Genomic DNA, 24,866 nt, shown 5'->3' on the forward strand with positions numbered 1-24,866 from the left:
TGGTGCTCTTCAGTTTCTGAACGTGTTTCTCAAATTCATTCCCCAAACCAAATGTGAAAATAGCACTGTTAAGTTATTGCTTTTAAATTTCACCTCATATAATGTTGGCTAGAGCATAAATTATTCTACTCATTTTATGTGACTCCACTCTCACGTTCCAACACCTCTCACATGCGCTTTCTTTTTCCTCAGCTGTCTGATCACCTCAGTACATCCAATACACCAGCATCCAGCTTACCTCTTTTTTTGACTGAATCATCTGTCTTTGTTTCAGGTTGAGTCGTAGTGTTGGGTGATTTAACTGAGGAAGATTTTGACTTTGGCTTGCCTAGGTTACACTGGAGTTGAACTGATGACTGGAGAGACTCATGCGGTTCTACCCCATGGTCTTTGGGCTTTGGGCTTAATTCCACAGATCCTTTCTGGTGTTCTTGTTCTTTGTCTGCAAGAAAACATTAAGGTAAAAAAATTAGGGAGTTGTAATCTTAAGACAGACATAAAACCTTTTTGTTGAGTCTGAATTACTTGATTTTTATTACTTTTTAGTGTATAAACATGAATTTTGTTCACTGGCACACATTATACAGACCCTCATAAAGCAAAGGCAGAACAAAACCAAAATGGTCCTGGCTATTAAATGGTAAGCTCAACACATTTAATGTTTCAACAGTCTAAATAGAAAAACCTATTTTAAAAAAGTGCTCACCATTTCATCAGTTTTTTAAAAGCACTGATTAAATATTCCTGCCTGAAACACCTTGCCCAGTTACAGATTTTTATCAAAAGCAGCTGCTAAGAGGAATGAACCAAGCAGGAAATGCAACAATGTCAAAGGCTCTGGGTTCAGCCCCTTCAGAGGGACAAGGTAGCAATGCCTGAGCCTGTTTGGCTGTCACAGGAGGACGTGGTTTAAACTTTCCAATATTCCAAAGGGATTCAAGATACCAGCATCATAAGAGGGACAAGCAGCTAAAGAACGGCCATGAAAACTGATGGGTAAAGTCAGCTGTTACTGCCACTGTGAATTTTAGTTAAGGAAACAGGTACCGCAAATGATTGATTGTGGTAACTCCCTGCTCCAATCTTTGTACTCACTTTGATGAATGAATGAATAGTAGTTTATTCGGAAGATGCTCTTCATGCATCATTTTTTTCAGCTGATATTGTGGGGTGTGTGGAGAACAGGGGCTTGTCAGAGTAACAACTGGATGATGGCCCACAGGCTAGGGATGAACACTGCAGGGACTGAGGAAAATGACCTGGAAAGCTCCAGGATACCAGCTGATGACTTGTGTCCTGGCTCAGCACCGGGGTGTGAACTACATCCATGGCAATCAAGCAATGCCAAAGGAAGAAGGAGGACCATCAGTGCCCATATTTCTGAAACAGCTTTTGCCTATGACCTTTAAAAGGTGAGCTGGCAAACAAAAGGCTTTTTAACATAAAATAGCATATAAGAAAACAGATGAAGAGTTAAAGGAACCTGTGTCTCTTTCAAAGCAAGAGACAGGAGGCACACAGCACTCTGAATGTATCAAAGGTTCAGTGCAGACACCAACCTTGAATCTAGCCAGGAACTCTGCTCTGAGATAACTGCCATTAAACCCATGCAACCATGGCTGCATCTCACACTAATGCAGCCAGCTTTGATTTATAAAGAATCTTCTTTCTACCGACAGTTAAGGGTGGCCTTGCTAAATAATTCCAGAGTCAAACAAGCAGTCCATCAGCTAAGCTATAAAGACCAGGACTATTGGGGTGTCTCCAAGGTAAGATCTTTTGAAATTTGTTGTTGAAGTGCAAAATTTTGCATTGCTGCATTTAACTAGCAGCATTGATATACCTGTCAAGACAAATAAACTGACAGCTTTTTCTCTAAAGAACAGCATCTATAACAATGGTTCTATCCTAAAAACTTTTACTCTTTCACTCTGCAGCATACTTAGACACAATTTCTTACAAAATGACACAAAAGCTAATTTGAAACCCAGCAGTAAGATGACCAACACAGCCTAGCAAGCAACACCTTAGGATACTGTGCCTGAACTTTGATGGAGGACAGTCAACAAAATTAAAAATAGATTACAAAAGCCTCTGAAAGCTGGGGCCAGCCAAGAAACATGAACAACCTACTCTATTACAGGGTGTCCCTGCCCATAGTAGAAGATGGGAACTAAATGATCTTCAAAGGTCCCCTTCTGACCTAAACCATTCTATGAATCTATGAACCTGTGTATAACAAAATTAGGGACAAAGTCTCTCTCAAATACCTGAAATAGAAGTGTAAGGTTTGGCTAATAGGAACAAGTAAAGCATTGCATGGTTCAGTACATAGTAGCTTGGAACTTCAGTACTAGTCTAATGGGTATTGAGTCATCAAGTATTACCAGACCTACCAGTATGGCAGCAGCTCAGATAAAATGTCTCTGAAATCTGCTGAGCTGCCATCTTCTAAATTAATGCTTTATCTTTTGACAACAGCCTGTCATTGTTTAATATTTTTATCAATGATCTAGATGAGGAGATTGAGTGCTCACTCAGTATGTTTGCAGATGACACTACATTAGGTGGGAGTGTTGATCTGCTTGAGGGTAAGGGAGGATCTGCAGAAGGACCTGGCCAGGCTGGATTGATGGACTGAGGTCAGTTGTATGAGGTTTAGGAAGACCAAATGCTAGGCCCTGCACTTGGGTCACAACCCCATGCAATGCTACAAGCTTGGGGCAGAGTGGCTGGGAAATTAGAATAGAATAGACTAGACCAGACCAGACTGGAAGAGACCTTCAAGATCATCGCGTCCAACCCATCATCCAACACTACCTAGTTAACTAAACCATGGCACCAAGCACCCCATCAAGTCTCCTCCTAAACACCTCCAATGATGGCGACTCCATCACCTCCCCAGGCAGCACATTCCAATGGGCAATCACTCTATGAAGAATTTCTTCCTAACATCCAGTCTAAACCTCCCCTGGCACAGCTTGAGACTGTGTCCTCTTGTTCCGGTGCTGGCTGGCTGGAATGCCAAGCAGAGAAAGACCTGGGGGTGACGGTTGACAGCCCTCCAAGCATAAGCCAGCAATGTGCCCAGGTGGCCAAGGCCAGCAGCATCCTGGTCTGGAGCAGCAATATTGTAGCCAGCAGGACCAGAACAGGCCACACCTCAAATACTGGGACATGGTCTAAGACCATGGTCTTAGATTAATGGTTGGACTTGATGGTCTCAGAGGTCTTTTCCAACCAAAATGATTCTATGATTCTTTGGCTGAAACAAAAAACAAACAAAAACCAGCCAAACTAACAACAAAACCCACAAAACAAACCACAAACCACCTCAAGATAAACAGGAAGTTTGAAAAATTTACTAAAAATCCTCCTATGTGAAAAGCACCTTTAAAATGCTTTGTATCTGGTCTTACCTAAATCCCTGTAAAAGCAACATCATGGCAAGGCAGCATCAAATTTTAACCTGCCAGATAACTGCTGGGAACTTAACAGAGCAGAGAGGAGGCAGTCCAGAAGGTTCTTGGAGTGTATGGCATCCTGGCCTGGATCAGGAATACTGTGGCCAGCAGGAGAAGGGAAGTAATTCTGCCCTTGTACTTAGCACTGGTTAGGCCACACCTTGAGTACTGTGTCCAGTTCTGGGCCCCTCAGTTTAGGAGAGATGTTGCGTTGCTTGAATGCATCCGGAGAAGGGCAACAAAGCTGGGGAGGGGTTTGGAGCACAGCCCTGTGAGGAGAGGCTGAGGGAGCTGGGGTTGCTTAGCCTGGAGAAGGAGGCGGCAAAGGGGAGACCTTATTGCCATCTACAACTATCTGAAGGGAGGTTGTAGCCAGGTGGGGGGTGATCACTTCTCCCAGACAACCTCTGACAGAACAAGAAGACACAGTCCCAAGTTGTGCCAGGGAGGTTTAGGCTGGATGTTATGATGAAATTCTTCCCAGAAAGAGTGATTACCCATTGGAACGTGCTGCCCAGGAAGGTGGTGGAGTCACCACCACTGAAAATGTTTAAAAAGAGACTGGATGAGGCACTTAGTGCCATGGTTTAGTTGATCAGATGGTGTTGGATGATAGGTTGGACTTGATTTCAAAGGGCTTTTCCAACCTGGTTAATTCTGTATTCTGTAAATATCCCCTCAGTGCATTCATACCCCTTCTTTATAAGGGTATGTACAAAAAGGGTAGCTGTAAATCCTTCAGATCCTGTGCTGCCAAGGCTTCCAAGAAGGAGAGTTGGAGGGTTTGTTCTTGTCATTTTTTTTTAAAGTAAACAGGTTCATTTGATGCCTTTTCCTGTTCAAGATACTGAGAGCCCCTGAACTGACTCATAGTTAAGTGAAACACTCCTTAAGGTCCCCCATGTTGAGGCAATTTGGCTTTCTGGGACCTTGAATTTTATGTTTCATTTTCTCTAGCAAGTCTCAATTCCCTGTGGTAAACCATCACACAAAAAACCAAGAACTAAAGACTTCTGAGGGAGATGGAATAATTGCAAGAAATAAGCAGACCTGAACTAGAGGTGGTAACTACATGTTCTCCCCCATCTTTCCCTAGGAAAGGAACCGAAACAAACAAGCCAGACAAGGACAATTGAGATTACAACACAAGAGGGAGCAATATTAAATGGGTGCACTTTAGACTCACACTTCAGCATCTCAAACTGCTTTAAAACAGTCTGTGTGACTTGCTCAGAAACCACAAGGGTGCAGCTGCTGGCCCCTGAAGGATCCTCATCACCCCTCTCTTCTATTTAGTTCCATGGTTTGAGAGCTGTATTTGCAGCCATGGAAGAAGGGACTTCAAGGCACGTTCTTTTAATATAGTTTTACATACTGCTTAAGACATAGGAAGGAAATACTGAAAGGAACAATAATCCAGCAGAAGTATGAAATGCAAGGAGCTGAAAAACCATTACCAGTATTGACAGTAATTAAACATGAACTCTATGAAATGATACTTGAAGGCAACAGCTTTCAGAGAGTTTCTTCTCCAGAGAAGGTTTGTTTCACTGATGTTGCTGTAATTCTAACTCTGTGCTAGATCCCAGTGGGGAAGAGCTGCTTGCACTACTGTCCCCCAGAGTTCCCTAATCACTACCTAGACCCCAGCAGAAATGTGTGTACTAAGAGGCTATCAGGCTGCCTCCTTCAACAAAAAGGCCCTCCCTTCCCTGGTAGGGAAGGCCAGTGGAAATCTACTGCAACTAGCCTAGTTCAGGGAAGATAAGGAAAAGAAAAAATGGACTAGTCTAGACAATAAAGAAATCTTGTAATATGCCACAAGCTCACACTGCTCACACAATTTTGCTCCAGATGTGGGACTTCATTGCTTTTGCCACCAACTTACACTCAAGCCATTTTCTAACCCTGCATTCTTATGTGTTTATATCTGGAAAATTCTGCATCAGCTGGGCCTCTAATTATCCTTTACATTGTTTTTATTATATTCTGTTTCACAGCAATAAAAATACTATGATCTTTCTGTAAATGAGGGATTGGCTACTGCCAGTTATAAAGGTGTCCTGTGCCAGATGAACTGACCTGTGACTTCTGGACAGACCAGTGCTGACTCTGCAAATCCTGAGCCCTTGTTCTTAAGAGAACTGGCTTCCAGTTTCCGACTGGCAGAACCACTGCAAGAGATGTCCTTAGAGCATCCATTAAGACGGCAGTCATACTTTCCCTGGGGCTCTTCAGATGCCTTCTCAGGTCCACCATTCTTGTTTTTAGGATCTTTACTGCCTTGGTGCTGTTTAGATTTGCTTCTTTTTTTCCTGTTGTTCTAAATGGAGAAATATTGCAAGAAGAGAGATGGCACTCATTGCAACCCATATAAACTCAAAATGTAGCCAGTAAATTGTCCATGCTCTTAAAATGCCATACAAGTGACATCAGTGTAATGCCATTTACAGGCCATGCTGTGCTATGTAATACATTGTTTGTGGTCAGCTGAATAAACCATTTTCAAATACAACCTGAAGCTGCAAACTGCTTTTCTCCTTCCTTCCACACAAAGCACTTGGATTGCAAAACAGCAACAGAGGTTCTGCTAAGGTGCTGTTCTATATGTTTGGTACCACTTGAGACAAGTAGTTGCTAGCCATCCAGGGGACATCACTGCAGTAACACAGACAACTCCTTTAGGCATCGCCCTGATCATGTAGAAAGTGATCACACAGGACATAGGTTGCCTGCTGATACTGTAGCTCTCCCAGTCATAGAAAGGATTCTCCATGACAGTGACTCACAGAGCAGCCTCTTGGTACAGCTCCAGCTTGGAGCTACATAAGTACGAAGATCGCATCTCAAACAGATACTTGAAGTTTCTGACTTGGTAATGTCACTAATGCATGACTCTTATTTTCATAGCTGGCAGCAAAACCTCTAGCACTATAAGCAGGTGTGACTATCAAGGATACAATTGCTTATTGAAAGCAGTTCTGCACACAGGCTGTTTGGGAATTCATTCTGCCCTTGTCCAGGGGCTGGCTCCCTCGCACGTATGCACACACGCTGCCCCAGAGAAACAGCAACACAGGAACAGGATTACAAATACTACATTCATTTGCTTTCACTTATTCTGATTACAGCTGTGAATGAAGTCACCTCTGTTAGCAAAAGTAAAGCACAGGCCACAATGTAAGCACTACATTCACTATGGGCAGCTGATAAATAGGCTGAATATTTAGATTCTTAAGAGCAAGTTCTTACCTTCTTTTTCCCTGTCATATTCCATTCCTTTAGAACTTGAGTTGCACTGCCTAGAGAAAGGAAAGATGAAACATTTCAAGATAAGTTTGGCTATGAAAAAGAACAGGTGTGTTGAACAAGGGTTTCTCATCTCCTAGCTGGGCAGCATTTCCATTTGTGGTTGGGAATTCTCTTACGTGGGCAGAGTAAAGCAGGTACTGACACCTTTCTCCTTCCCAGTTACCCCTTTTGTTTGATTACACTATGTACAGTTGATGGGCTACCTCGCACTACTGCTTGTTATGGCCTTCACTCCACAAAGTGAAATGGGTGCCTAAATTTAAGCTCCAGCATAAGCCCCAGAAAAGTCAACACTCGCATCTCTTGCCTGAAAAGGGAAGCATCTCAGCATCCTAGTATAAACACTGGGTAACCTAGATAGTTCACCTTGACTCAAAGTTTCAAAATCTTTTGGCATTTTTATCATATACATCCTACGTTTTATCTGGCATATTCAGAAGATGGAAGAACATAGAAGTGAAGACTTCATTAGCATCCAAAAGACTAATTTCATGAACTCCTGCAGAAATTCTGCTTGGACCTGGCAGAAAAAAAATGGTTAAAGCTCACATTGAAAAATTTGTGTTCTTGAAATTCTGCCTACCAACTCTCATGAGCTGGTTAGATAAATTAATGGAGTAAAGCAAGAACTTTGGTCCCAGAATCACAAAATGTTAGGGGTTGGGAGGGAACTTTAAAAATCATCCAGTCCAATCCCCCTGTCACAGCAGGGTCACCAAGGGCAGGTCACATAGGAATGCATCTGGGTGGGTTTTGAATGTGTCCAGAGAAGGAGACTCCACAACCTCTCTGGGCAGCCTGCTCCAGGGCTCTGACACCCTCACAGTGAAAAACCTTTCCGTTATGTTCACCTGGACCTTCCTCTGCCCCAGCTTGCAAGGTCAGACCAGTGCCACCTACCATATTACAAGAGAACGCTGTCATCTAGTTAACATCATTATTTTGTTCTCCTGGACTCTAAAGCCGAAAATAGAAGGTAAACATGCAGTCTGAATCATCATCCAAACTACTATGCCAGTACCTGCCACAATAATCCCTTGCAACCAGGTTAAAGGTCTTCTGTTTGAATTTTATAATAGAATCATGCAGTGATTGTAAAGTGGTTAAGTATTCATTTACAATCTTTTCCTATTGGATTTCATACTCAGCCATTCCTCTCACTCATTCCAGTGAGCTCTTGACACTAGTGTACAGAAGTAATGCAATTTTCAGACCACCAGGAGTTGTGAACATGTATCCAGCCAAAGTCATGGGAGGTGTTCCACAGCACCAATGTTATTTTTCTATACCAATAATGCAGATCCAAGATTATCTACTGAGTCTGTCATACAGATCAGAAGAGATAACATGTCTTGTTTGCAGTGCTAAGCCTATTTTATTAAATGGTGAAAAAATGTGAATGGAATCCATCAAATTCAAACGACTCCCAACTGTGTTTCCTAGATGGCTAACTGCAGACAGAAGGCTAAGAAAACTTCTATTGTGTGCAGAACTATGAATATATTTAAAGATACATGTACTTATGCCCATCTAAATACCATCCCCTCTCCTAAAGGTATGCTATCTTTTGACAGACACCATCTTTCAGTATGAAGAAATAAACCCAGACTTTTGCTGCCTGTTTTACCCTGTGCTGCTGAAAATAGAGATTTCACTTGACAGCTTTGTTAACTGTTTTCACAGTATCATCCAACACTGTTTTTGTGTTGGCTGCTGCTGTCTCAGCGTTGCTTCCCTCAGCTTCTCTGTGAATACTATGCATGGCAAAGGTTATTTTAGTGATTCACATAACTAACCCCAGTTTCCTCCTGCTGGAGATGCCATAACTGTGCAAATCCTAAAGCCCTCATGTAAGCCCACCAGAATGTTTTCTTGAATGCATCTACAAGCAGCTTAACAGGCCTGATTTTGCTTGGCAAGGTAAGCACTAACAGTGAACCATTTGAATCTCTAATTTAACTCAAATTTCACATGTAGAGGCATCACCTACATGCCACTCCAGATACAAAGCAAGACAGGAGCTCATCTCAGGAAACTGAACATTTCCACATCGAGCATGCAGCACCTCTGAGAAAAGCACTGAATGGAGATGCTCAGTCGCTTCCCTCAGCATGGTCATCCCATGACTTCACTGCATGCAGCAATGTGTTCTCTGCAACTGTGGTAATCCAATGTTAGCCATTTTTGTTAGACATGAAGTGCTGGATTCATTCTGCCCACAGTGGCAGCTGCATGGATGCATTGTCTCTCGTGCTCTTTCCTGACAGTAGCAAATATTGGCGGTTTTCAAATGCTAACTGGCAAAGACTTCTGATCATAAACTGGTTAAATTCAAAGATGATTTGAACTCAGGTTGCAATGGCCTGCTTTTCTTCAAGACTCTTGCAAGGTTTGCTTTTGCCCTGATTCTTCCTCAGAGCAGATGACAATACCCAACTATGAAAACATTTCCCCTTTTGAAGAGCTATTGGAAACAACTCAAGAGATCACAAGCAAGCAGTAGAAACTTAAGGCAAATCAAATGAAAGGAAGTTACTGAGTAATTTTTTGTTACCTTCCTTTAACAGGAGGAACCCTGAAAACACACTTGTCGCAGACATTAAATTGTTTGTAGATATGTTGAATTTTGAAAGGGTGGAATATTAAAAAAAATAAAAAAATAAATCAAGCTAATTTATCACCAAGCCCCGAGTTGGGCGGCCAATAATGTGGTAGGTTGAGACAGGGCCTAGCTCTCCTTCCCCCACAGAGTAAGAAACCACGGCTAAACTCAGTCGGAGAAAGCAGACTATATTTACAAGCATATATAGGAAGCAGATTATATATAACACAATATATACAGGTATTTACAATATATATACAGAAATATACAGCAAAGGAAAATAACACAACAAAATTCCCTCCCTGAGGACCGTTTCCCTCCCTGTAACCCCCTCTCTCCCCCCCACCTCCCTTTTTTTCCCAAAAAGGGGTTAGAGAGAAAGAAAGGCAAGTTACTAAGGAAAAGAGTTGTTATTTAGCTTCAAAAGCTCATGCAGAATTAGTTTGCTTATCTCAAGGTCAGCTCCACTTAGTGTGCGGAGAAGCAGGCAGGGAGAGAAGCGGTTCAGGCTGGCACGGCACAACAGGCTGAAACCCAAACTCCCAAACTGAGAAAAAATTCCAACTGCTCTACAACTTAAAAGTTGCATTCTGCCCCTCCACCAATGAAATTCGTTCAGAGTATCAGAGTGTTTTTGTTCTAGTACCGAAAACATTCAGCTAGAGTGTCCCTGCACTGTCTGTTTCTTAAAGGCACAGCCTCAAACGGTCACATGTGTTCATTTCAGTTGCTCTCTGAAGTGCAGACCATAGGATTCTGAAGTGCTGCAGTCCTTTTATGGCTCCTGGATAGATACTTGGTGGACTTCAAATGCTTAGTTTAGACCTGAAAAATTCTTAAATGGACCAGGATTTTACCAACTCAGGAGAAAATGTGAAACTTCCCATACTGGCCATGAGAGAAGAGCAATCATGGAGCAAACCTTTGCTACTTTTCCCAGGGCATATATTACAGGCAAACACAATTATTAGTTAGATTTCTCTGTGTGGGTGTACACAAACTCAATCCAATTTCCATACATCTATTAGAATCTGACTGGCTACGCAGATGCTTGAACCAAGAGGCACCATACAGATCTGATGGAAGAATTCTGATGCACTTATAAGTAGTCCAGTTTGCTTTCATCTGTTTTTTTGCATATTGGTAATCCCAAGTACATTAGGATGCTTTTTAGTGGATACATTTTAGTCAATCAATCCAACCTAAAGCTACAAAACAGGGAACAAACAACTAGGTGAGATGGCAGATCAGCACCATGAGGCATTTTAAAGATACACAGGAGTTTTGAGATGATGGAATTTTTAGTATCTTTTAAGCAGCCCCAAACTACAAAGACTTTGAGAGGATTTGCTCATGATAGTCTATTATTCCTGAAATGGGTTTCTTACAGACTGTGGTGAAGTTCAAGACACCTGCTATTACATATTTATCAGAAAGGTGTTATTTAAATACAAGTGACCTTTGATTACAGATGGTCTCATGATGCAAAAATACAAACCAAGGTCCAAATTCCGAATGGCTCGAACTTTCAGTGGAGTCTTGGTTCAAGCCATTAGAAATGTCATGGCTATCTGCAAAATTCAGATTGAGGTTTGAATGTCAATGTATGCATCAAGTTGAGGGGCTTAGCGGCCTGGTTAGCTGCCTCAGATTAGTCTCAAATTCTCATGAGTTACTGTATCTTCAACAGACTCTGACAGGTTTAAAGAGCATTAGCTTTCAGGCAGAATAAAGAAGAATGGCATGAAAAATGGCCAAGCCAGGCAAAACAGATAAACAGCTGTGTCAAACTCATACTCTGAAGAAGCAAAGATGCAGCCAGGAAGATTGGTTCTCTCTATATTTTTTTTAAAAAAAGAACTGTCACAATCATCTGAACTTCAGCAGAACAACAGGCTGTATTTTGAGCCACTAGAGACAGTGAACACTTTAGCAAGCAAATGAATCCCTCATGCCTTAGTGAAAGAAAAGTATCCTGTACTCACCATCCATGAAAGCTTGAACAGCCTTGTCTACATTGTTATCAAACTGCTGCAACACCAGAACTATCTCATTATTGCTTTTGTTCGGAACAATTGATCGGATTGCATTGATCTGGAAGGAAAAAAAAAACAACCAGGAAGACAACTTATGAGTCTATCACACTCCTTTAGACAACAAGGTACCTCTGTGCCAATATATATTCATATAAAATGCACCTTATACATGACTTGTAAGCACAGGTATGTAGCAACGTGTCTGTATGAAGCAATACCCATCTTCTCCTCACCTGCCCATGCAAATAATGAAAACAATTCCTTCAATCATAGAACTGGTAACCAGTAAGCCTGGAAGCAAATCCTACCCTCAGTCACACTGGGAGAACTAGTTTAATTAAACTGAGAATTGGGCCTTATACTTCTTTCACATAAAGTTAGGGGCTGAAAGGCACCTTGAAATATCATCCAGTCTAACCTCCCTGCCAGAGCAGGATCACCTATACCAGATCACACCAAAACACATCCACACAGGTTTTTAATATCTCCAGAGATGGAGACTCTGCAACCTCTCTGGGCAGCCTGTTCCAGTCTTCTGTCACCCTCACAGTGAAAAAATTTATCCTTGTGTTTACATGGAACCTCCTCTGCTCCAGCTTGAACCCACTGCCCCTTGTATTATCATTGGACATCACTGAGCAGAGCCTCACTCCATCCTCCTAACACTGCCCTTCACATCTTCATAAACACAAATGATGTCCCCCCTCAGACTCCTCCAAGCTAAAAGCCCCAGCTCCCTCAGTCTCTCCTCATAAGGGAGAAGTTCCACTGCCTTAACCCTAAATGTTCTATTTGCTGCCATGCAAATTTGCAACACATCATCTATACAAACTCAGAGTACACAACTCCTTCAACAAGGCTGCTGCACAGCCTTGCAACATCAAAGTTATGATGCCTGCTTTTTTTGACATCTGAAAAACAATTACATGCATGAAAACAGGCCCAGACAGTATAGTTTTAAAAAGCTCTAGTGGCTGCTCAGCATCATTTCAGTTTCAGGTTACGTATGTGTGTGTCTGGGAAGCTTCTATAACAAAATCCTGAACAATGGACACAGGAAGCCAAATGCTTCCTTCAGGAAACTCTGCTGATGGATGAAGTGTTAACACCTACAGATGATTCTGGCACACCGTGCTTCAATTCCACAGCATTTTCTGTTGGTGCATTGGCTTTAGTATCCATTTATACCAAATGGTAATCCAAACTGCTATGCTTCTTTTTGGAATCATGCTGATGATCGACCTTTCTCATACCCACATAATCTAGGTGAAGGTAAATAGTTACATGAAACTTAATTACTATCTTGTATTGATGTTAGACAAGCTTCACTATGTAGGGTCACAATAAAAATACTTGGTTAACTGTAATTAGCAAAACTAACAAAAGCCTATGGTGGTTCTCCAAGAAAAAAAAACCAAACAAACAAAAAACCCCCCAAAAAACTAAACACCAAAAAACAAACCAACCCAAAACAAACCACACACATTCATCAGTGCCAAAAAGTCTGGTTGTTCCAAATCAGCTTTTTGAGCTTCTGTATCAATCTACTCAGCATGTGTTTTCCATTAGAAACTTGGTTTTGCACTGCAAATGTTTACCCAGCACACTTTGCCTCTTTTTGTGGGAAACACATCCTTGATTAGAGTGTGCTTTATTTACTGCATCACAATGTTGTCATGCTAATTTCTGATTGTGAAGCACAGGTGGTCTTTTTACTGTACTGTGAAATATGACTGTGAAAAAATAATCAAAGAATATAATACAAGAAGATAGATCTGTTTAGGGGAACTAGGCTGACTTACACGTTGAGAGCATTCACACTACCTTGTCTTAGCTGTCTATTTGGATGAAGAACAATCTTTCAGGATTCTCTTTATGGAGCCTCCATTAATGGAGACACCAGAAGGTGAATCAGAAGACTTAATTGCAGATTTACAACCAAAACAAACAATAATCTTTAAAATGTTACTTTGCTTTAGTCTCTTCACTCCATTTCACAACTTCAGCACATGACTTCAGTACTATGTGATACCATTTACTCTGCACATTATCACACATCTCTCTGCAGCTTCAGATTTGCCCACAACACATTTCAAGTAGCAAGTCCAGCCTTGGACTACTCAGGCCACAATCATAATTTAGAGGGCAGTGGAGTTAGACTTTTGGAAAGGATTTTTGGGAAGTAGACAAGCAATTTATCTAATAATTTGTCTAACGTGGCCAGCCTAAGACTGGACAATCTAGGTCCCAACCCAACAGCCAGCTGCTCTGGATAGTAAACACAGGCGACAATACAATGTTGAGAGTTTAGATAGACTAGGCTGTCAGCTGGACTGCTTGAAGCAGAGGCTGTTGTTGCCAGAAACTATGCAGAAAAACCCTGTCTGCTCAAGCTTATCTCTTCAGCTGATATGCCTGCATAGGAAGGGAAGTGATGAGTACAGCTCTCTATGCACTGCAGGCACTCAAGTGAAAGCCATCCCAAACAAACAGGATGTGTGGAGAAAGCTCTGGAAAAAGGAGTTTTATTCATCTTCTAATTGTGGGCACAGGCATGCTATTTATTGATAAAGCTGCAACAAGTATGAACTGAGCTGGCTCCATATCAACAGAAGCTGGCAAAGACACTAGGGTGTAGCAGGCCACAAGATGCAGCCCACTTTATGTTCAAGCTGGCAGCTGCCAAACGTTTCCACCATGTGGATTACATCCTCATGGTCTTGCAAACCCCTCCTCCCCTCTTACTTCCACACTCATGTGGATCATTTCTCTGCCTACTCAAAATTGCATCATCTCTTTGTGGCAACTGCTTACAAGAAAAATAGTAAAAAGAAACATCTAGTGAATTGCAGCCATCTTTAAATGTCAGCATGTCCTTTGCTATGAAAAGTCTGGAAGCCTCAAGAGGCATCTGGAAACAACAAAGTGATGGATCATCACACACTGCAGTTTGGAAACTTCTTACAGACATTAAGATAAAAAAAAAATGTGGGGTGGAGGACACTGACACACAAGAACTCAACCAGACAATGTTTTAGGCTACATAATCTACTGAAGATTTTGGTTGCACTGCACAGTCATTGTTAAGAATTTTTTGACTAACAGCAAAAGAACAGAATTAAGGTGATAAACTTGGAGAAGAATACTCACCAATACACAGAAATTAAGCATGAAATCACCACTGTGGACACAGTCCTGTTTTAGCTGGACTATATAAAGATTAGATTCAGGGAATACTAATGTACTACAGAGTTCAACAGCTCTACGGCGAAAACCCAACAACAGCCTTTGCTGACTGCTGTACAAAGTATACATTTGTTTATCTTTCCATCTAGCAAATAAGGTTAAGAAGCTTCATGAGAAAAATTCCTCAGGAAAAGAACATCAGATTGCAAAGTAAAGCACCCAGGACATAGGAAATTCCAAAGATGGCTACAAGTGTCTAATTGTGACCAGACAGCCTGTCTCAGAGGAGGACAAGGTGTGTTGAGGGAGACTAAGCCGTATGACAGCCTGTTGTAGTTTGAGTTGGGTGCCCCCCTGGTGCATTCACTTCCTGTGTCCAGAAGTCCAGCCCAGAGGGATGGACACAGGAAATTGTGTATTTCCTACCATAATTCTTTGCACCACTATAAGATCCAGTGCGGAGTCTGGCACTTCCTCTTTCCTTCCCTCTCCGAGACGTGGTAACTGGGGGAGAGATCTCCCGGCCATGGGCCTGATTGGGCCCAAGGCCACAGGGGGATGGGCAGTCTCAGGCCTGGCCAGCTGAGACTAGCCCAGCAGAGGGAGGGGGAAGAAGGAGCCCTGGGGGTTTTGCATGCACCCTCAGGTGGGGATGGGATCTTTCTTTGTCACTGCGCTTTGGGTGTTCTGTAACATTCACTGCTTTCTATTTAAACTTTCATCACTTTTGCAATCCGTTTGTCTGAGTTGTTATTTCTGCCTGTGGTGGGGAGGGGACCTGCCCCAACCCATTACATTTTTGGCGCCCAACGTGGGGCCAACTGCAGCTCGGATTGCAAAAGATGGAGAGTTTAAATTTAGTTCTGGGCGTCGGTTTGGGTTTGGAAAGTTGGGGCTCAGGTTTTGTGCTACCGGGGCGACTGTGTGAACTCCTGTGGACTGCAGAAGGATAGCTGGTGCGTGGCTGATGGCATGGAATTCCCTCCTGTTGTTTGGGAACAGCGAGGGGTGGCTCTTTCTGTGACTTTCTGCCCAGGGTAGCTTAAGAATGCTCGAGTAGCCTAAGAAGGCGAGACCTGCCTTCTCCTCGTTCTCTGCAGAGCGGCAGGGAGCGGAGGAGGGGCAGCGGCAAGCAGAGCGTGGTCGGCCCGCGGCCGCTGCGGGGGCGGACACCCGCGGCGAGCGGGCAAGCGACTGCTGGAGGTGACTCGGACTCTGCATCGCGGCGACAGAGACGGCGGGGGCCGGGCCGGGCCGCGCTCAAGCGGCGGCGGCGGCACCGCCCGAGCCGGGCTGCGTTCAGGCGGCGGCGGCAGCTGTAAATCTTTCCCTGGTGTTTTCGGACGTGTTCCGAAAATGGCGCCGAGCACCTGGCTCCGCCTCCCTGCTTCTTCAGCGGGCTGTGGCGCAGCTCCTCCCTCTTCCGGGGGTGGAGGTTGTGCAGCCGGATGCTGTCCTGCCTCGGTACGCGAGCGCCCAGCCGGGGGGTGCGGAGTGCCTCTGACATGCATCCGTGTAGCTTTGGTCCGCGTGAAAGCGGTTGGCTGCGGCACCCTGGATGGATTGAAAAAGGCAGTCGTGGAGCCGGATTGTTCCGACTGGCCTGCCCCAGGGGTGGAGAATTTGCCGCTGAATATGAGAGTAAAGGCTTGGCTGAGAAGTTGTGAGGTATTTCCAGGTGACCAGGATATCCCAAGGAGTCCACAAGGAATTCACACTGCAGGAGAAGGACTGCGTCGCTGGGAGGTTCCATCACATGAGGAAGAACAACTGGAATGGACTGATGCTTGAGCCTGAATGAGAGACTGTTTGAGTGGACGCCCAGATGAAGATATGGACTTCGCCGGACATGTCATCAGAAGTTTTCTGATCTGATGATGTGTTTGGGTGCAAAGATTATGGTATGAAATACAGGGGTGGCATGTTGTAGTTTGAGTTGGGTGCCCCCCTGGTGCATTCACTTCCTGTGTCCAGAAGTCCAGCCCAGAGGGATGGACACAGGAAATTGTGTATTTCCTACCATAATTCTTTGCACCACTATAAGATCCAGTGCGGAGTCTGGCACTTCCTCTTTCCTTCCCTCTCCGAGACGTGGTAACTGGGGGAGAGATCTCCCGGCCATGGGCCTGATTGGGCCCAAGGCCACAGGGGGATGGGCAGTCTCAGGCCTGGCCAGCTGAGACTAGCCCAGCAGAGGGAGGGGGAAGAAGGAGCCCTGGGGGTTTTGCATGCACCCTCAGGTGGGGATGGGATCTTTCTTTGTCACTGCGCTTTGGGTGTTCTGTAACATTCACTGCTTTCTATTTAAACTTTCATCACTTTTGCAATCCGTTTGTCTGAGTTGTTATTTCTGCCTGTGGTGGGGAGGGGACCTGCCCCAACCCATTACACAGCCTTCGCCTGGAAACACAAATTTCAAGATCCTTGAGCACAAAGATGATCAGGGGGCTGGAGCACCTCTCCTACCAGGACAGGCTGAGGAAGCTGGGGTTGTTCAGCCTGGGAAAAAGGTGGCTGTGAGGAGACCTAATAGTGGCCCTGAGAGGGGCCTACAAGAAGGCTGCAGAGAGACTGTTTCCAAAGGCCTGCAGTGATAGGATGAGAGGCAACGGTTTGAAATTAGAGAAGAGCAGATTTAGATTGGATGTTAGGAACAAGTTCTGCACGTTGAGGCTGCTGGAACACTGCAACAGGTTGTCCAGGGTGGTAGTTGAATATCTCCAGGAATGGGGCATCAAGATCAGGCTTGATAAGCCTCTGAGCAACGTGATCTAGTGAAGGATGTCCCTGCTGACTGCAGATATGCTGGCTCCTCTATCACCTGAACTAGCAGATGAACCAAACCAGACATTTTGCTAGTACAGCTATACACCTCAACAGCTTACAAGCCTCCAGCTGCTTGAGAGAAGTCAGCCACTTCCCAATCCTGAAAACTACAGATCGCTCATTTTTATTAAAGGTGTAATAGAGTAAATCCAGGGCAGGAGATAATTCCCAACTTCATCTCTCTAAACTTCTAGTTCATCTTTTCAACATGTAAACAACAGATATGAAACTAGAATAATTTAAGATTGTATGCCTTCTCATCAACAAATACCTTTAAAAACCATATTTAACATCCTACAGCATGATAAAGGTACAACAGCCAAAGAATCTCCTAACACACAGTGATACTACATTAATACCGAGCAGTCTGCAAGAGCAAACTCACAGCAGTCTGCTTCATTAGATTTATTTCTGTGTGTGTGGGTTTGTTACTCTCTGAAACCTCATCACAGGAAGAACAACATTACCAGACACTGCAGAGAAGTCAGCTATTCTAACCATTTTGTGAATCATCTTGTCATTACTCAGTGCAGATTCCCAGTGAACTTCTGTCATCATCTGGATTCTAGACAAGCATTCCAGGACACAGAGAGAATTCAGTAACATACCTTCTGAACCACAGATAACTGTGCTGTTCATGTCAGCGTTAGTTGAGAAGCTGTCACCGACAAGCAGTTAAATTCCTGGGCTTTCCCTCCTGTAGCCTGACCAGAACGCACATTTTCTTAGTGTACTAAGACAATCTGCACAGAAAACCCACTTTAAAGAAATTCCAGACCTAAAATATAAACTGTGACCTTGAAAACAACTGTGCACAATCATGGACACAGAAAGCAGAGCCTGAAGCCACCTCTATTTAAACCCACAATCCAGAGGCCTACCTTGCAAGCTTGCATTTACCTCTTGGGGACATAGCTACCATTCCAGGTAAGGCTGAAGTTAGCTCAACGTTTACAAGGCTTTTAATTAATTTTTTGAGCTGTAGTCCTAAACACACACTTATCTGAAATGCTTGTTCAAGCCCTGTTAAAGCTGCTGCAATCTGTGTCAGCTTGCATCTCATCAAGACCAGAATTTCACAGTCATGAGGTTGTTTTTAACAGTCTCTTATACAAATTGCTGAGGACTGCCCAGAAATGGTAGCAAAACTGGAAAAGGGTCCACGTCTCCTCAGATAAGCTGGTTTTATCCCAGAAAAAAAAATTCAAGTTCTAATCTGATATACTTGACTATTTTTCTGATGACTACTGTTAAACTGTACACAATTTCACTTGGGCAAATTTTTGGCTCACCTGTTAAAAACACAACAAACAAAAAACCCCAACCAACACCCCACAAACTTCAGTAACAGATTACTTTTGAGCAGCATGAAACAGGAGAGGACAACTGTAAAATTCTAAATTCTCATAGTACCTTGCTCAAAGTCCTCATGAACATCCACCTCATGAGACTTTCCTAATAACTCATGCTCACAAAGAACTGCAGCCTGCTTGAAAGTTGTGCCAGCAGATTACCTACTCCACATCCAGAACCAAGCTGACATTGCTGTACACTCCCTCTGAGTCCTTTAGGTTCTCTGTCAAGTTTCAGATGGTTCCCAAGCAACTGTAACAACATGGAATCAATCGCTGCCTGTTTGTTGCTTTAGTCCATTTGCTCCCCCTTGGCATCACCTCAAAGAGCCTGTTTCTGGTGAATAAGTAACATATCCGGGGACCAGGGAATGTGTTTATATATTTCTGACATAGTGACAAATTAAACTTCTTTGCTGAAAGCTCACGGCTGTTGTGAAATCCCTGAACACAGCTGGTCTAATCCCCTTGAAGCAAGCTACTATTATGGTCACTTACTCAAGAATAGTCTTACTTACGCTTGTTTAGGAGCATCGATGCTGATGCACCTTCACTTTGTACTAAACACCAAGTTCAAAAGATTTTCCCTATGTTAGGAGCTAAATTAATTTAGAAGCATGCTTCTCAACAAACCCACTGTCATTTTCCTACTGTGTGTCAGTAACAAATCTTTCTGCTTGTGTACAGACTATATATATCCACAAGTAGCAGTGCAGGCCATGCTCAACTCGATTAAACCTCTAGTTGGGGTTAACCCCAATCCTGCAAGAGAATCAGAGAAGGCTGTCTGCAGGACTCTGATGGCTTCTATAATCCAGGAATTTAGCATTAGCATCCTGGTACATAAAGCAGGAAAAAGCATTCCTAGAAAAACCCCTTCATGACAGAATTTAAGGTTTTGAAAACTCCTACACAAACATATTTCATCAACACAATTGACTGGTGCATTAAGGGCCCATTCCATACAGCAGAAACATTTTTCTGAGAGTTTACTAACAGAGTTCATTATAAGACACTGAACAAGTGTTAGCATCCCTTTGAGCAAAAAAATAACAGCTTTCAGCAGGTCTGCAAATCTTTCTACTATATGACCTGTTTATCATACTGACACCTTTGGATCATTTATCCCTAACAAGCGCAAAACAAGTTCTACTTGCTGCAGAAAACTACTTTAGGCAATTACCACGGATTTATTGTATCACCCTTGTCTGCCAAATTTGCAAACTAATCTACTCTGCTCTCATAAGACCCCACCTGGAGCACTACATCCAGTTCCAGTGCCCTGAGCATAAGGAGGACAGGGAACTGGGTCCAGAGGAGGCCACAAAAATGATCAGAGGCCTGGAACCCCTCCCCTATTGGGACAGGTTGAGAAAGTTGGGGCTGTTCAGCCTGAAGAAAAGAAAGCTCTAGGGAGACCTTCTATCAGCCTTCCAGTACCGGAAAGAGGACCTTCAAGAAAGCTGGGGAGAGACTTTTTATAAGGGCTTGCAGTGATAGGATGAGAGGGAATGGATTGAAGCTTGAGGAGGGCACATTTAGACTGGAGATTAGGAAGAAATTATTTACAGTGAGGATGGGGATACCCCCTCCCTGGAGGTGTTCAAGGCCAGATTGGATGAGACATTGAGCAACCTGATCTAGTGGAAGGTGTCCCTGCCTATGGCAGTGGGGTTGAAACTAGATGATCTTTAAGGTTCCTTCCAACCCAAAACTTCTATGTATGAATCTTTGATTTTACAAAATGGAGAAAGAAAAGAAAAAAAATAATAATCAGGAATCCTGAAAGAATGTCCTCTTAGTAAGAGTAGCTTAGTAAGAACTCTGCTTGAAGAATGGCAGCACTACTTAAAGACCTGTTGCAGTTTGAGCTGGGTGCCCCCTGATGTGTTCACTTCCTGTGTCCAGAAGTCCAGCCCAGAGGGGTGGACACAGGAAATTGTGTGTATTTCCTACCATGATTCCTTGCACCACTACAAGATCCAGTGTGGGGTCTGGCACTTTCTCTTTTCTTCCTCCTCCGCCAGCCGGTAACTGGGGGAGATGTCTGCTGGCGTTGGGCCTGGCTAGGCGCAAGGCCACGGGGGGATGGGCAGTCTCAGACCTGGCCAGCTGAGACATGCCCAGCAGAGGGAGGGGGAAGAAGGAGCCCTGAGGGTCTTGGGTGTACCCTGAGGTGGGAATGGGATGTCTCTGGGTTTGCTTTGGGATTTTTCTTTGTCACTGCGCTTTGGGTTTTCTGTAAACATTCACCGCTTTCTATTTAAACTTTCATCACTTTTGCAATCCGTTTGTCCTGAGTGTTTATTCCTGCCCGTGGCGGGGAGAGGGGGCTGCCTCAACCCAGCACAAGACCTTAATCTATAACACCCTTAACCCAGGTCAAATGGTTCATCAAATGACACAAGCGTATTTTGATCAGCTTTGCTGGTCTTCAGGGCAAATCTGTATGCTTCAACACATGGGCACAGAACAGCTGCAAAGGTCACCTTTAAGGAGACTTAGTGAAACCATCGCTGGGGAAACTGCTCTGTAATATACAATTTTAAATGTATATATTATTTTCATTCCTTCCACTATGAATCCTCTCCTTTCCATGGATGCTGGCAATCATTTATGAAGACCACACTTATGGTGCAATGTAAACAAAACTGAAACTCTCCAAAACACATCTGAATAAAACTTCCTTTATGGAACAAACCTATCCATCTGCTCCCACAGTTCTGCCACTAGAAAAGACAAATGAAAAAGCAAGCCTTTCAGGAGAGCTCCAGCAAAATTTCACTCCTCACAGAATCCCAAGAGGAGCGTCTTTAGCTGAGCGAGTATTTTGCCAATTCCCACTGACACCAGATCTCATTTGTTCAAACATGTTTAGAGACATAATAATAAAATAAATGTTAAAAAATAACAAAAATAGGCCCAACAGTGGGTCTTGATGTTTGAACGACTCCCAGTGTTTCTTTGGATCCAACTCAGAATTTTGTGCCAAAAATGAATGGCTATCCTGGCCCAATAGTCACTCTCCTCTTGCTAAACTAAGAGGGTCTAACTGTTACAGGAGACAGTACATCACTTGTATTCCTCACTCCAGTTGCTGCTTCTTTGGAGGCCCTGTCATTCAGAATCTCAGCACCTCTTCTGGTAATCTACAAGCTTAATGCTTGAATACCTCCATTAATTTTATGGAATTACTTTGGATTTAAACCAATGAGTTTGGTCCATTTTATCCCTTAATCTAGTGAATTTGTGTGCACATGACCTGAACTATGTATAACTCTCAAACTCTGAAAATCCCAATACTAGGAAACAAGCCCTTAGGTACACTGTATTTGTAGGCACAGAGATAAATGCAGTCAGAGCCCAGAGGGAGAGCAACATAGTGACAGAAGACTATAGCAGGGGTCAGGGCAGAGAAAATTAATCTGAGAGGGATTCTGATGGTAAACTTCTCCTTATACTAGCTATATAGGCATGCTAGCTGCTAAAATGCAGAACTTGAGTTATTCCAGAAAATCCATGCATGAAAACATGGCAATTGGAACAGTCCTGGCTCCTCACAAGAGCATCACAGCTGCAGGAGTCTCTGCCAGCTATGGAAACTTCCATTAGCCTTCCTGACATCACAGGCCAGCATTTTCATAAATCTCTTGGAGTGGGTGGGGGAATAAAATAAAGTATATAGAACAGAATGTTTAATGTACTGACCTCATGAACAATTTCAGCTGAAATGCCAAGAATGAGTTACAGGGATCAGTATTACAGCAGCGTTCTCTCAGGGATAGGGTCTCACAGAGCCTGTGTGTGAGCATAATGCCCAAAACGTCTGACTCAGCCTCACATCACTTTTATAACAGTGACAGAGAACTTATTTCCGTGAATAACTAGAAGTTAATCATGGAGATAACACGAGGAAAGGCCATCATTTAAAAAAACCCAAAATTAAAAACCAAACCACCACCACCGAAAACTAAACCAAAGCAAATCCCCACAACCAAACAACAAAGCAAAACAAACATGCTAAAGCTTCATGGGCTCGTGAAAAAGTTCTCACCTGGTATTTTTGTTACAGAGAAATAAGCTTGGTTTTAAGGAGAAATCTGTGGTCTGCTTTTGCAGAAACTTACAAGAAATACTTGTTTGCAGAAGTACATACAGCAGGATTAAAGTCTTAAATATGTTATGAACTGCAAGCACTGATACAGAAGAATGGGAGAACTTGGAAAGAACTACATTCCATTCTGTTCTTTTCAGCAAGGCCTGATATTTGTGTTCATGGCAATGGATTTGTGGCGCTCAGCAAAAATAATGAAATTTATAAATCTGGATTTTGTTTCCCCAGAAACACTTCCTCTCTCCCCCCGACGTGGATAACAGTAAACACTAAACTCACTGCTTTGATGTTGTGTAGCCTGGCCACGTCTTGGGCTAAGTTTCTAAGCAAAAAAGAGATTTGATTTTGACTTTCATGAGGACATTACAAATATGTCTGCATTCCAAACTTACAAATGAAGTCCTTACATTTTAGCAGTCCGTGTGCAAATATAGTTGAAGCCAACTCAGCAGGACATATCTGCTCGACCCTTTCTTTGTACTAGTGAATTACTCAGAGGGTCCTAACACTACTGTTGCTTTAGAGTTACTCAGTCTGTTGCTGCCAGAGTCAGCATACTGTAAACCAAATATGAGATGTCAAATGGAGGTGCTGGGCATAATGACCTAATTTTAAAACAAGACAGGCTGTGCAAGTGAAATGGCAAACTGAGAATGCTGGCTTTTTCTGGAAGATACAGACTAATAACCTACTAAATAAAGGCTTAGCCTAAATTTGATGAACTCCTCATACATCAGTGTTTATCAGCAAGTTTGCAATAAAATGTTAATTATTGGCAAACTAAGTTTTCATTTTGGCATAGTGATTTAGGGGCACTGAAAACTGATGGGAAATGCAAGAACAATAAGAGAAACTATTTATAATGGAGTGTATTGGTCCATTTGTTTTCTTGCCTTTAAAAGTATAAGCTCATAAACAGCTGATTTCAGAGTCCCAGCAGATATCAGACCTAGAATAGCAGATCTCTAGCATAAATAAGTCTTGTTGTAGCTCTTCACTCAACCTAGTAAAAGACAAACAGCTGATCTGTAAACTCCTGCACTTGTAAAACTGACTAAATCAATAAAATAAAAAAATCAAGCTACACAGTAAATAGGCAGAACTTCAATTGATTTACTGAGTTGCATTTTGAGATTTCCTGTAATTTACCTTCCAGCATTCTGGCACTAAGGGATAGGATTTGATGACATTACTTTCTATTGCAAAATCCATCATGCTACTCAATATTTAAACCAAACCCTGTGCTGTTACTAAGGGCTAAGGAAGACACTCATCAAAATACAAATTTGTGTTCACACACAAATCCTTGAGCACAACGAACAATTCAGGCTGCTCAGAGTCCCATTCAACCTGACCTGGAACAGTTTCAGGAACAGGGCATCCACCACCTCTCTGGACAACCTGGGCCAGTGTCTCGCCTCCCTCATTCTAAAAAATGTCTTCCTTATAGCTAGTCTAAGTCTTGCACACACTCCTCAGGACAGATGATTTTTTTAACTTGCATCACTCCACCTAACTGCAAAATTGAAGTGTTTCTTTTCTCTGAACTTCCTAAATGCAAACATGAAAAAACCCAAACTCTGATTTTATAAAAGACCATGATTCAGGAGAATTCTCAAAATGTTGGCTGCTTTAAAAATACAACCTAGCATGTTATACTCATCCTACAGTCTGTCTTCCCATCTCTCTCTTTCCTATTCTGCTTTCCTATTTATGTTGGTGGGAAATACCTAAGGGTTAGATTGTCTCTTCACACTCTGCCTGCTGGGAGTCACAAAAGATTTCCTGATCTACCTCCTATTTGTATACTAATTAGCTTTAGATCCCTTATTGCTCCTGAAAGGGTAGGGAGGCTCTCGCAACAGCCAGGATATGGAGAGGACATACTCAAGTATATACAATATGGTTAAAAACAGAGCTACTTACATAGGAAAAAAAACCCCAAAACTACCCTTTTCAGGCCCTATAATTTTA

General features: G+C 42.9%; 1 protein-coding gene across 1 annotated transcript in view; it reads right to left on the reverse strand.

The window, feature by feature from the left end:
* SPATS2L (spermatogenesis associated serine rich 2 like) overlaps nucleotides 1-24,866 on the reverse strand; it is a 92,233-nt gene that overhangs the window by 21,761 nt on the left and 45,606 nt on the right. The window contains exons 4-7 of the mRNA XM_054171349.1: nucleotides 11,364-11,472; nucleotides 6,717-6,766; nucleotides 5,547-5,787; nucleotides 239-442 (exon numbers count right to left, since the gene is read on the reverse strand). Of these exons, the coding sequence (XP_054027324.1) occupies nucleotides 239-442; nucleotides 5,547-5,787; nucleotides 6,717-6,766; nucleotides 11,364-11,472 (604 nt within the window). The remainder of the gene's footprint in view (nucleotides 1-238; nucleotides 443-5,546; nucleotides 5,788-6,716; nucleotides 6,767-11,363; nucleotides 11,473-24,866) is intronic.

Source organism: Dryobates pubescens, chromosome 2 (assembly GCF_014839835.1).
Source record: "Dryobates pubescens isolate bDryPub1 chromosome 2, bDryPub1.pri, whole genome shotgun sequence".
NCBI classification, from domain to species: Eukaryota; Metazoa; Chordata; class Aves; order Piciformes; family Picidae; genus Dryobates; species Dryobates pubescens.